Source organism: Macaca thibetana, chromosome 2 (genome assembly GCF_024542745.1).
Source record: "Macaca thibetana thibetana isolate TM-01 chromosome 2, ASM2454274v1, whole genome shotgun sequence".
Taxonomy (NCBI): domain Eukaryota; kingdom Metazoa; phylum Chordata; class Mammalia; order Primates; family Cercopithecidae; genus Macaca; species Macaca thibetana.
In genome coordinates, this window is record NC_065579.1 from 98896066 (window position 1) to 98909430 (window position 13365).

The 13365-nt window shown below is 44.3% G+C and overlaps 1 protein-coding gene across 1 annotated transcript; it reads right to left on the bottom strand.

The window, feature by feature from the left end:
- Positions 1-406: 406 nt before the first annotated feature.
- LOC126947604 (zinc finger protein 91) lies at positions 407-7796 on the bottom strand. The gene is made up of 2 exons (XM_050778409.1): positions 7703-7796; positions 407-1471 (listed from the first exon to the last, which is right to left on the bottom strand). Exon 2 carries the CDS (start codon positions 1289-1291, stop codon positions 677-679), a length of 615 nt encoding a protein of 204 aa, XP_050634366.1. The 5' UTR covers positions 1292-1471; positions 7703-7796; the 3' UTR covers positions 407-676.
- Between the last annotated feature and the right edge of the window lie 5569 nt (positions 7797-13365).

The window sequence follows — 13365 nt, forward strand, 5'->3', positions numbered from 1 at the left end:
TTACAAATCTTCAAAGCAGGTGAGATCTTGCAAGATTATCAGATTAAAAGTTTCTTGATATGAGGAATTTCTCAATGAATTAATATTTCATCAACTTTGTAGAAATGAAGAGCTCCTCAGTTTCCTGTCAATCAAACCAGAAGACAGGACCTGGCATCTACCTCTTGGAACTCCAAATCTGACTGGAGGCACACATACAAAAATAAGGCAAGTGAATAAAACACCATACAAACAGAGTGAGTTTGTGGACCCAGATTTCCAGCAGTGAAGAGTCCATGACCTCTCACATACTTCCTAGTATTTATGAGATGCTGACCTGGGTGAAGGCGAGCACATAACATGACCATTCAACTCTGCCCCATTAACAGTGGGCCCTAACCCAAGTAGCCAGCTGAGGTTTCTTCCGGGCATGAGTTGCCTGATGGAGAATAAGATGGAAGCTCTGGCCAAAGGCTCTTCCACACTCATTACACTTGTAGGGTTTCTCCCGTGTGAATTCTCTGATGCACAATAAGGTATGAGCTACAACTGAAAGCTTTGCTGCATTCATTACACTCAAATGGCTTCTCCCCCGTGTGGATCCTCTGATGGACAGTGAGGCCTGAACTCCGGCTGAAGGCTTTCCCACATTCACCACATTCAAAAGATTTCTCCCCAGTGTGGATGCCCTGATGAACTATGAGATTTGAGCTCTGGCTGAAGGTCTTCCCACATTCTTGGCATTCATAGGGTTTCTCATCAGTGTGGATCCTCTGATGTCGTATGAGGTGTGACCTCTGTCTGAAGCCTTTTCCGCATTCATTACATAGGAAAGGTTTCTCCCTTGTGTGGATTCTTTGGTGCACGAGAGGTTTGCACTCTGACCAAAGGCTTTTCCACACTCTTTACAGATAAAGGGTTTCTCTCCTGGGTAGTTTTGTTGCCCTCTTTCCTCGTCAAGGGCACTCCTGTCTCTGAAGGCAACACCTCTGGAAACTCTCTTCCTTCTCCTCGCTCTGGGTCCTGCCTGGCTTCCCTGATGCCTCTTTGCACTTCCTTTCCCCTCTAGGGCTTCTCTAAACCTGGCTGCCAGAGGGGCTACCCTCTGAAGCCTTTCGTAAGTTGTGACTTGTATTTTGACTTCTGAAACTGGCCCCTTGTTCTCCCTGTGAATTCTCGAATGTGAAATACTTTTTGAGCCTAGATTAAAGAAGTTATCAAATTCTTCACCTTTCTGGCTTTCCTTCTCTAGGGAGATTTTTACATCCTTGATTTCTGCTGGCTTTATACTTCTAGTCCTCGTCCTCAGCATCTCCCTGGAAGGATCTTTCTGAGGAATATTCAAACTGTCTTCCCAATTTTTGAGTGCTCCAATCTTGCATTCTTGGGAATCATTATTCCAGAGTGCTCTGGAGGTGGCTCAGTGTATCTGTTTCTTCTGATACTTCCTGCTTTGGAACCGACTCCTTGATATCTGATTTGGTTTCATAATCTAACAAAAGATACAGAAAATGGAAATGTCACCTGTTTCCTATGGTGGAGACAAAACATGTTTAAGTGATACTAATGTATACTCTAGACATTTGTGATGCTGACACATCGATAGCACACGTACACTCCTAATGTGACTGCAAAAGGTCAGCAGACAGCCAGGAAGGGCAGAGGGGAGAGGCAGCAATGTCTGGCATTCAGAGATACTGCAAAGGATGAAAATCTTCCTTTTCCTCAGCATAACGCTCTGGTGGGTTATAAAGATCTCTCAATGTGGGACAGGGAATGGCCTGATTCCATGGACTGCTCATACCTTTCCTTATCCAGGTTCTTGTGTTTCTGAGCCAAGCTGCACCACAAAGTGCTGGACAACCTTTGGGAGTGCTGCTTGGTTCTCACACAGCCAAGGTGGAGCTCAGGAGGCTGTCCTGTATTACAGGGAACTCAAGAAGTACAGACCTGAGGGAAAGTTTTCGTATTTCTGCTGAAAGTGAGCTTGGAAAGAGCCTTGTGGGCTTTTTTTCCTCTTCCTTCCCCTTCTTCCTTTTCCCATTTCTTATGCATTATTTCCTTCCCCTCACTTCTCCTGTTCCCTTCTGCTTTCCTCCTCTTACCATTTCTCCCTTTTTCTTCCTCAACACCTGTCATCCTTTCCACTCCTCCTCTACTCTCTTTTTTTGCTTTAAAACTCTTCTCTTGGCTCATGCCAGTAATCCTAGCATTTTGGGAGGTCAAGGCAGGAGGATCACTTGAAGTCAGTAATTCAAGATCTGCCTGGGCAACATAGCAAGACTCCAACTCTACAAAAATTAATAAAAATTAACCATGCACGGTGGTGTGCACCTGTGGTCTCAGCTACTTGGGAAGCTGAGGTGGGAGTATCACTTGAGCCTAGGAGTTCAAGTCTGCAATGAGCTGTGATTCTACCACTGCATTCCAGCCTGGGCAACAGAGCAAGATTTCTCTCTACAAAAAAAAGAAAATAATAATAATGAAAATAAAAATAAACTCTTTTCTTATTCCTGTTTTGGAATAAACTCTCATAACCTCTAATTCTCTGAGGTTGTCCCTATACTTGCTGAAGAGAGCCACTCGCCCACTTAACAATTTGTTCAGGCATGGTAAGCCTCAGAATTTGGGGACTCCCAAATATAGTATATTCTCCTCTTGAGTTCTCAGGGCAGTGAAGATGTACTTCGCAATTGTCCAGAGCTGACTGAAAAGTGTCTTATACCAAAGTGTAAAGACCCTCAGGGCTATCCATGCTGTAAAATCCCTGAAGCTGCAGAGCCTCCCCAGCACTGAGAGCCAGCAGAGACCCCACTGCCTCTGCAAAGCAGGCAACCCTGAATGGCAAGGATGACAGGGGCTGTACTCAGGTCATCCCCATCAAATTCTAGCTTCCAGTTCCAGTTTCAGAACAGGTGCCAAATGGGGCCTAGGTAAGGAGCTGCTGCCACCAGGCTCAGAAATCCCAGGCTCAATTCTAAGGCTGTTGCCTCTGACTTCTCTCCAGCAGCCCTGATCCAGGTTCTCTAAGGGTACCCTATGGCAACTAAGCTAAACCCTAGAGGAGAAACGCTACTTCCTCTGGGTCAGAAGACAAGAAGTGGGTACCAAATCACCTTCAACTCCCATGTCTAAGAGTCTGGGATGAAGAGGAGGGTTGACATTCTCCCTTCATTTCAGATTAGACACCGGATGTGGTGCAATAAAGCAACCTGCCCACATTCCATGGCAGGCAGGTAGGGAGCAGAGCTGGGCCCAGACTCCAGGTCTTCTCCTTCCTGGAGATCTTCATAATAATACCCTCAAATCTCCATCATGCGACTGTCCCACTTAGCAAGACCCCGAGGCATTCTGGCACCCCACCCCTTTGCCCATGTCTGCTCCTTGCCTCAATATTAGTAGGGGCCGTATCAGTAACAAGCCTCAAAAAATCCTCAGGGAGAATGAGGCTTGAGGAAAAAAAATTCCAAGAGCAGCCCTATCTCAAGCTGTGGAGGACTGTGAAATCAAGGAAGAGGAAGAGAAAAATTGGAGACTAAACTTCATTATAGGAACAGGAGTCCCTGTCCTCTTTCCCCAGGGAATGTTGAGGATGGGAAGGAGATCAAGACAACTCTCTCAAGTTTTCATCCAGGTTAACAAAAAGTATTAGCTAGCCAAGTCTTGCCTGTCCCCCAGGAACTAAAAGTCCAGTGGGGTGACAGTTGTGTAAAGAGATAATTAAAGTACAAGTCGAATTGAGGTAAGAGAAGGCTGGTGAGGAAAAGACAACTTATAGCTCAAGAGGGCTTGACAGCAATTAACTAAGACTTCCTGGGAAGTGGCATTTCAGTTGGGTCTTGAAAGGAGCTAGGATTTCAAAGGGTAGGAAGCTTGGAGGTTCGGCATGGAGGTTTTCTTCTAGGTAAAGAAAGCAAGATGGGCAAAGGCACAATAATGGAAAAGCAGAGATTGTTGGGAGAAGTCTGTCAGTGTCATCTGGAGTGTAGTGGGAAACAAAGCTGGAAAGGGAAACCAAAGTCAAATCAGGTAGGGCCTGGAATGCCATGCTAAAACCTTCACACTTCATTTAAAAGGTCTAGAATTTACATAGGGATGTTTTCTCTGGTGTCTGAACAACAGAGATCCCAGAGATTGTTACTGGTGCTTTAAGGGGTTTTAGGCTATTGTTTACCTCCTGCAAGTCAAGTGTTCCCTGGCCTATTGACAACAGGCCTGTCTGGAGATAACTCCCACCCCCTGCTACCCTGGCCTGGGTCTTCACCTAGCCCCAGGCATCCCTGTAGTCCTTCTTCTCCTTTACTGTCCCTGGTCCTGCCACTAGGAAAAAGGTTTCCGTTATTGTGATGATTGTAAACATTACCCTCACTCTGTTGAGGGCCTGCCCTGGGACACCTCCTGAACTTCTGTGGCTCCTGGACAGGCAGGGAGTGGTCAACTAAGGAGAAAGACACCAGAAACCACTGCTGACAAACAGAAATGCCAGCTGGGTCCCCCAGCATAATTGGCCCAGCTATCCAAGGCCAGGCCTTGACTCCCAAGTTCTAAGAAGACAGCCTGAGGCCAAAACTGCTGGATGTCTGCCAAAACCTTGCTTAGCAGAAGACCTCTTTTCTTTTTAATGAATCTGGCAATCTTTTATAAATTCTAGGATATAAAATCCAGAGCTGCTCTGGTGAACGCATAAGCAGTGGGCCCCAGATCTACCTGCTTAGCTGCCTGTCAGTCCTGCCAGTGGGTCCCAAGAGCATCACTGCTGGACAAGGTGATGGCTCATGTCTCTTCTCGACCTCATTTTCTCTATGACTACTAAAAATTCTAAAAACAAAAAACCTGACTCTGGGAAGACAGAACCTTCGCATATCTTCTCTAACGATATGCACTGGGCCTGACAGGCAGGAAGCCCCAGAGTACAGCAGATAGGGATTTTCTTTTCTTCATCTCCACTGATGGAGCTTGTTTTGGTTCCTACTCCTACTAAATATAAGGAGCCAAGGGACAGGTGACTGTGGGAAGCTGGCACTGTCGCTACCACCAGAGATGAGGGGAATGAGGAGGGCTGAGGGAAAAATCCAGAACATTTAGGGGAGGAAATCATTGGCTCTAAAATTTTTTTTTTTTTTTTTTTTGAGATGGAGTCTCGCTCTGTCACCCAGGCTGGAGTGCAGTGGCCGGATCTCAGCTCACTGCAAGCTCCGCCCCCCGGGTTCACGCCATTCTCCTGCCTCAGCCTCCCGAGTAGCTGGGACTATAGGCGCCCGCCACCTCGCCCGGCTAGTTTTTTGTATTTTTTAGTAGAGACGGGGTTTCACCGTGTTAGCCAGGATGGTCTCGATCTCCTGACCTCGTGATCTGCCCGTCTCGGCCTCCCAAAGTGCTGGGATTACAGGCGTGAGCCACCGCGCCCGGCCTAAAATTTCTTAATATTTAGGCAAATTTTAGAAAAAGCACAAGAAAAAAATAGGAAGTTGGTCTCATCGGTTCTCCCACTTTTGCTTTTCAAGTTCCTACCAGCAGTGGCTTTTTCTATGTCCAGTGTCTATCTGGTTAGAAATGTTATTGTTGGCCAGGTGCAGTGGCTCATGCCTGTAATTCCAGCACTTTGGGAGGTCAAGGCAGGCAGATCACGACATCAGCAGATCAAGACCATCCTGGCTAACACGGTGAAACCCCGTCGTAAAATACAAAAAATTAGCCAGGCATGGTGGCGGGCGCCTGTAGTCCCAGCTACTCGGGAGGCTGAGGCAGGAGAATGGCGTGAACCCAGGAGACAGAGTTTGCAGTGAGCTAAGATCATGTCACTGCATTCCAGCCTGGGCCTCAGAGCAAGGCTCCGTCTCAAAGAAAACAAAACAAAAAAAAAGAAATGTTACTGTTATGTTCCCTCCCAAGTGATGAGAGGCCTCTCATGGCATGTGACTTCTGTAGTGTGTAGAGATCAACCTGTGGAAGGAGAATGAAGATACTGAAGAGGTCTTGATTAAGAACACCTCTCAAAGAAGCGGGTGTCTCCCTTGCTCACAGCCATGTCTCCCACTGGAGCCCTGGATCCCATTCTTCCAGATTCCTCAGAAAACTCCACTAATTATCCCTTCCTCTCTGCCCTGCACCACCAGCCTCTTACTGTCTCCTGAGTCTTTCCTGGTTGCCTATAACCATACTCAAACCTCACGCACTCTAAAAACAACCCTCTCTTGACACTTGTTTCTCTCAAGCTCAGGCCACATGTCTTTTCTTCTCTTCTTATCCAAACCTTAGAAGAAAAAAAAAAAAAAACCAACTTAAATACTTCATCTTTCAGGCACTCCTCAACTCACTGCACACAGTCTGTAGTCCCGACCACTCTACAGAAACAATCTGAAGATGCAAGCGCTTTCTTTCCTAATCGTCAAATCTAAGGGTTGCTTTTCAGTTCTCCCTATTTGACTCTTATGTAGTATATAAACCACTATGTTCCCCCAAACTGCTTTACTGACTCCCATATTCTTGAATGACAGTGTTCCTGGGACTCTCTCTTAACCAATTTCTTCCTCTCACTCTAGGTCTAAGTCAGAGGTTAAAGACCCATGCCTTAGGGACCAGGCAGGGAATATAAAAGAATGAAATGAATGGGACTATATTAAACAACAGGGAGGAGGGAGATGAACGGGAGTGTGCATGCCCCTCTAAGGGGGCGCCTGCTGCTCACTCTAGCCTAATGCCTTACAAGAATGTGAGCCAAGTGTTGCCAAATCTTCCAGCCTTCCAAGAAACACCACAAATCTAGATTTTTACATAGCATCTTATGATGAAAAGCTAGTGACTAATTCAATTTTTCAAAACTACTGTTCAGGATAAACAAAGCACATCAGTGAATCTGATCTGGCCCATGGGCATCTAGTTTGTGGTCTCTGCCCTAAGTTCTGCCATGCACTCTTTTGGTCATAACCATCACCTATTAGTTATGATTTCCAAATCTCACATCTGATCAACTTTTTCTTTAGCCCCAAAGACATCAGCCAATGTCTTCTATAACGTGACATCACTGACCATGTTCAAAGCTGAGCTGATCATCTTTCTTCTAAAGCGTCCCACTGTTCCTCTTACGTTCTCCTCTCAGTTAACAATACCATCGTCCATCCTGTCACAAGCCAGAAACCTGAGACAGTCCTTCCCTTCTCTCTCTCCCTTACTCTTCAAAGTCATCTTTGAGAAGAAAAGCTGGTAACACAGCCTGAAAAAAGCCTCAGGGCCTGGATTTCCATGCTGGTTCTGCCACTTAGGGGCTGTTTGCGCTTAGGCAGATTAACCCCTCTCATTTCTTCTTAATGAGAATAATAGTACCTACCTCACAGGGCTGCTGTCAGGATTAAATGAAACAAGCATCTAGAACAGTGTCTGGCCCACGCTAAGCACTACACAAGCACTTGCTATTATTTTGCCTCTTTAATGCTCCTTAAATCTACACAGTTCAGACATTTAGACTTATGGGACACTTATGACTGCCACCTGCACCTACACTTCTTTCCTCCCGCCCGCATCCCATTTCTAGTCCCCAGTTCACCCTAACAAGACCCTCAAGCAGCTGACGAGCGACTTTCCCCTTACATCAAGTGCACAGTAAACCCAAGCGCCGGGGCCGCGGGGATTCCCGCCCGTCACTCCCGCCAGTCGGCCCCGCCGCCAGCGCAGCCCGCAGCCCCGGCAAGCTTAGGCCCCTTCGGCCCCGGTCTCGTTCGCTCACCAGAGGCCACAGGGCCCCCAGCCCCGCACAGCAATGAAACACCGCCACCGCGACGCGCGTGCCCTTAAGAGCCTCCCGCGAGCTTAAGTACCCAGGGAAGATGGGCCGCCCCGGAAGTGCTGCCGGGGCGCCTTGCAGGCCCCTCGCCGACCGCTCTAGGAGTCTCGGAGGTCTTCTGACCTCGATGCCTTCTTACTTGGGTCTCCTACATCTGACCTATCTATTCCAATTAAAAGTCTGCAATGTGTTTGGGGGTGGGAGAACAATCTACCATCCACAGAAAGCCCTCAGAGAATGTTGGAGAAAAAAATTAAAGTCTTAAATATTGACGTGTTTAACTTTTACTTCTTTTACAGTGTAAAAGTGTCTCTTTACAACTCCTTTTTTTTTTTTTTTTTTTTTTTTTTTGAGAGGTGCTTATAGAAGATACGATTCAGGTTAGAAGATTCAAGTTAGAAATTTCAGGTTGTCTCTCTAGTCAGTGCTCTCCAACCCGTTGCAATAGGAGTGGGATGGAACTGCTGAGGTAGGAGGCAGGACTTGACTCCAGAGGTGGGGTCGGACACTCGACCAGATTGAGGGCTAACTAAAACAGAGCCAGGTGGATGTGGCTTTCAGTCAGACTCACCCACCAGTGTGCCATGTCAATTTATCATTGCCATGGCAACACCCAGGAGTTCCTGAACCTTTCCATGGCAGTAACCCAATGATCCCAAAGTACTACTCCTTCCCAAGAAAGTTCTGCATAAGCCACCTCTTAATCTGCACGCGATTAAAAATGGGTGTAAATATGAATGCAAAACTGCCCTGAGCTTCTACTCTCTGCCTACAGGATAGCCCTCCTCTGCAGGAGCAGTTACAGAGCTGTAACACCACCTCTTCAAAGGTGTTTTTTTCTTCTACCTCTGCCTTGTCTTTGAAGTCTTTCCTGGGCAAAGCCAGAAACCCTCGTGGGCTAAGCTCCACTTTGGGGCTTGCTTGCCTTGCATCACTGTGAAGCTACTTGAGTTGTCAAATAAAAAATAAACTCAGACAAAGATAAGACAGGCTTTATTCAAAAGGACAATTGCAAATGGGAGACAGGTACTACTACAATAGGGAGAGGAGGACTATTGCAATAGAGAGAATGCTCAGACCATAAGATCCACAAACATCTTGTCAACCCAAATAACAGACAGACTCTCTAAAGATAATGCGTTTATTCAAGAGTGCACAGGGGACTCACAAATCCAGAATATGGGGGCTATGTGGGTCATTGGCATAGAGGTTGTGTAACAGGGTTGATAAAAAATTAGAGAGACCGATGGGGGTGAGAAGGATATTTATTATTTAGGTGCACCGGCCCAGTCGGATTAACATCCAAAGGACTGAGCCCTGAACAAAGACTTAAGTTACCTTTTAAGCATTTCGTGGGGTGGGAGAAAATCTGTGCAGGGAAAAACATATTACAGAAACAAAAAACGAAGATAGTTATTCAATTAATTGAGACCTGCATTACATCAGTTGAAGCAAAGGAAAGTTTTTAAAGGCAAAAAGGAAACATAGGTAATTTGTTTTGAAACAAAGAGAATATTGGTTGCAAGACTAGGCACAGGAGTTGATGCCAGTTTATTAACAAAGAGAGTGTGTCAAGCAAGTGTCTTTGTGCATCCAGGTAGCTTCCTTTTACTCATGTAGCAAGCTGCAGCTTAGAAAGCCCTTGTCAGAAGTTCTCATTATGGGCATCTATGTGTAGAAAGTTCTTGTAACAGTTCATAATATAGGCATGTGTGCATGAGGTCCCTCCCTTCTTAACCTCCTGGTTTTATTTATTTATTATTTTTTGTTAGGGCTTGACACAAGTGACTCCATTTTGATTTTGACAACTTTCACAATCTCAAAGGTCAGGCAGAAAAGAATTTTATGCAGAACTTTCTAGGGAAGGAGTAGTACTTTTGGGTCATTGGGTCATTGCCGTGGAAAGGTGTGGTAACTCCTGGGTGTTGCCATGGCAATGGTAAATTGATGTGACACACTGGTGGGTGTATCTGATAGGTAGGAATAAATAAGGTTAGAGCAGACTGGTGTAAGGGAATGAATGAGCTGGTGTCATAATTGGACAGTTAATCAGGAAATGTCTTTCCTTGAAGTCAGCTGATTACCAGTGACCACATAAGCCAGAGTTCTTCAGAGAACCAGAGCCAATAGGATATATAGATACGTAAGAGGGATTTATTAAGGAAATTGACTCACATGATTATACAGGGTGAGAAATCCCAGGTTATGCCATCTGCAAGCTGGAGAACCAGGGAAACTAGTGGCATAGCTCAGTCCAAGTCTGAAGGCCTGAGAACTGAGAGGGCCACTGGTGCAAGTCCCAGAGTCTGAAGGCTGAATAACCTGGAGTTCTAATGTCCTAGTGTTGCCAGAGGGCTTAGAAGGGTCTCCAGATGCCAGTGAGACCCTAACTTCAGCTGGTTTCTAGCTTCTTGACGCCGTTGCAAGAAAGAATTCAGGGACAAGTCAGAATAAAGTAAAAGGCAAGAAGCTTTTATTGTAAAACAAAAGTACACACTTAGGAGATTTAAGTATGGGCATGCTCATGAGAATGAGTCATGCACAACGAGTTTCTAATTTTATGGTGTTTCTTTAATTATGGGGTGGAATAATCATTTAGCATTTTGGAAAAGGAAGGGATTTCAGGGACTCCTCCAAACACCCTATTCCCTCCATTACCACCCCCTTTCTCCCTTATTTGGGTTTGCCAAGAAGAGTCACAGACATGTCACCCTGACCAGGGTTTTGGCCATTTTTCTCTCCCTTATTTTGAGTTTTCTGTTATCCTATGGTTTCTTTGCCTAGTTCTTATTTTAGCTGTTATTCAGGTTTTTCTATACTCCTGTGACTACCCAGTGCTATTCTTGTCTCACAGGTCCAGGAGAAGATGGGTGTCCCAGCTCCAGGAGAGAGAGAATGAATTCACTTTCTCTTTTTGTTCTACCTGGGCTCTCAGCCCTTTGGATGGTGCACACCCATGTTGTGTGAGGGCACATTTTCCTTACTCAGAACACAGATTCAAATGCCAATCTCTTCCAGAAACACTCAAAGACATACGTCCAAAATAGTGCTTTACCAGTTATCTGGGTATTCCTTAACCTGGTCAAGTTGACACCTAAAATTAACCATCCCATGTTCTTATAATAAGGAGGGATTGTTCTACATCTTGTTGCTGACTCAGGCCAAAGACAGGTCAAAACTTAAGGACCTAGGGGAGGGAAAAGAGCTTAACTAAATCTTGGTCAAGTTAAATTAGCAGGTATTCTGTCCAAATTGGTCATGGGTACAAACAGTTCAATTAATCAGCTGTAAAGCAAGTCATCTGGAGGGTCTGTGTCTAGACAAACAAGGGGGTGGGGCTATCTGTGAGTCTCATCTAAGTCATATGGGGAAGGATGGCTCTTTGCAGGAAGTCATTTCCTAGAACACTAAAGGGTGTGGGGATTTTTAATTGTTACTGTTTTCCAGCAGAGTGAACTCAGGTAAAGTTGAACATTATCAGACTCTTGGGGAAAATTAGGTTATCTATTCTTTGTTGGTTGTGATAGGGTTCATGACACACTATCATAAAATATGGCATCTTGCCATTTGAGAAAACAGCAGAAGCAAGATGGTCTGTCTGACCTTCTCCCATGATTCTCCCCTGAATCAGGCCGTAAAACCTTCCCTTAAAAGGCTGAGTGTAGTAGCTCGCTTATGCCTGTAATCCCAGCACGTTGGGAGGCCAAGGCAGGTGGATCACCTGAGGTCAGGAGTTCAAGACCAGCCTGGTCAACATGGCAAAACCCTCTCTCTACTAAAAATACAAAAATTAGCCAGATGTGGTTGTGCACACCTGTAATCCCAGCTACTCAGGAGGCTGAGGCTGAGAATCTCTTGAACCCAGGAGGCAGAGGTTGCAGTGAGCCAAGGTCATGCCATTGTACTATAGTCTGGGCAATAAGAGTGAAACTCCAACTCGAAAATAATAATATTATTAATATCTATTCTTGCAAAATATAGTAATTAAAACATTAATCCTATATCACAAACCCTTGTAGCAGAGCACATCTCCCCATATATATGATCATTGTACCTAGGGTGGACACTTTCCTCCTCTTACTTTCAGGAACACCCTACTTTGTCTATGGAATAGCTATACTGTCACTATTTTCACACCAACTCACCAGCAATGGATCCAAACCAAGACAAAATCTGTGAATTGCCAGAAAAAGAACTCAGACATTCGACTATTAAGCCAATCAAGGAGGCATCAGAGAAAGGTGAGGTCCAATTTTTAAAAAATTAAAAAATGATACAGTATATGAAGGGGAAAATCTCCAGTGAAATAGATAGCATAAATAAAAATTACAACTTCTGGAAATCAAGGACACATTTAGAGAATTGGAAATACACTGGAAAGTCTCAGCAATAGAATCAAACAAGTAGAAAAATAACATCAGAGCTCAAAGACAAGGATTTCAAATTAACCCAGTTCGTCAAAGACAAAGAAAAGAGAATTTTAAAAAATGAGCAAAACTTCTAAGAAATTTGAGATTATGTCAGATGACCAAACCTAAGAATAATTGGTGTTCCCAAGGAAGAAGAGAAGTCTAAAAGCTTGGGAAACATATCTGAGGTAATAATTGAGGAAAACTTTCCCGGCCTTGCTAGAGAAGACATCCAAATACAAGAAGCTCAAAGAACACCTGGGAAATTCATTGCAAAAAGGTCATTGCCTAGGCACATACTCATCAGGTTATCTAAAGACTAAGGAAAGAATCTTAAGAGCTGTGAGACAAAAACATCAGGAACCTATAAAGGAAACCCTATCAGATTAGCAGCAGATTTCTGAGCAGACACCCTACAAGCTATAAGGGATTGGGGTCCTATGTTTAACCTCCTAAACAAAACAATTATCAGGCAAGAATTTTGTATACAGTGAAACTTAACTTCATAAATGAAGGAAAGATACAATCTTTTTCACACAAACAAATGCTGAGAGAATTCACCACTACTACCAAGCCAGCACTACAAAAACTGCTAAAAGGAGCTCTAAATCTTGAAACAAATCCTTGAAATACTCCAAAATAGGGTCTCCTTAAAGCATAAATCTCACAGTACTTATAAAACAACAACATGATGAAAAAGAAAACAAGTTATTCAGGCAACAAATAGCACAGTGGATAGAATAGTACCTCGGACCTTAGTACTAACATTGAATGTAAATGACCTAAATGCTCCATTTAAAATCTACAGAATGGCAGAATGGAGAATTCACCAACCAAGAATCTGCTGTCTTCAAGAGACTCACCTGACACACAAGGACTCACATAAACTTAAGGTAAAGGGGTGGAAAAAGATATTCCATGCAAATGTACATCAAAAGCAAGCAGAAGTAGCTAGTCTTATATCACACAAAACAAACTTCAAAGCAACAGCAATTTAAAAAGACAAATAAGAACATTATATAATGATAAAAGGACTAGTCCAATGGGAAAATATCACAATCCTAAATATATATACACTGGTGCTCCAAAATTTATAAAACAATGACTACTAGATCTAAAACATGAGATAGATAGCAACACAATAATAGTGGGATTACTTCAATTCTCCCCTGACAGCACGAGACAGGTTATCAAGAC

Bases quoted from the DNA above. Each gene is read 5' to 3' on its own strand.
- LOC126947604 (XM_050778409.1), bottom strand. From the start codon at position 1,291: ATGCTGAGGACGAGGACTAGAAGTATAAAGCCAGCAGAAATCAAGGAT.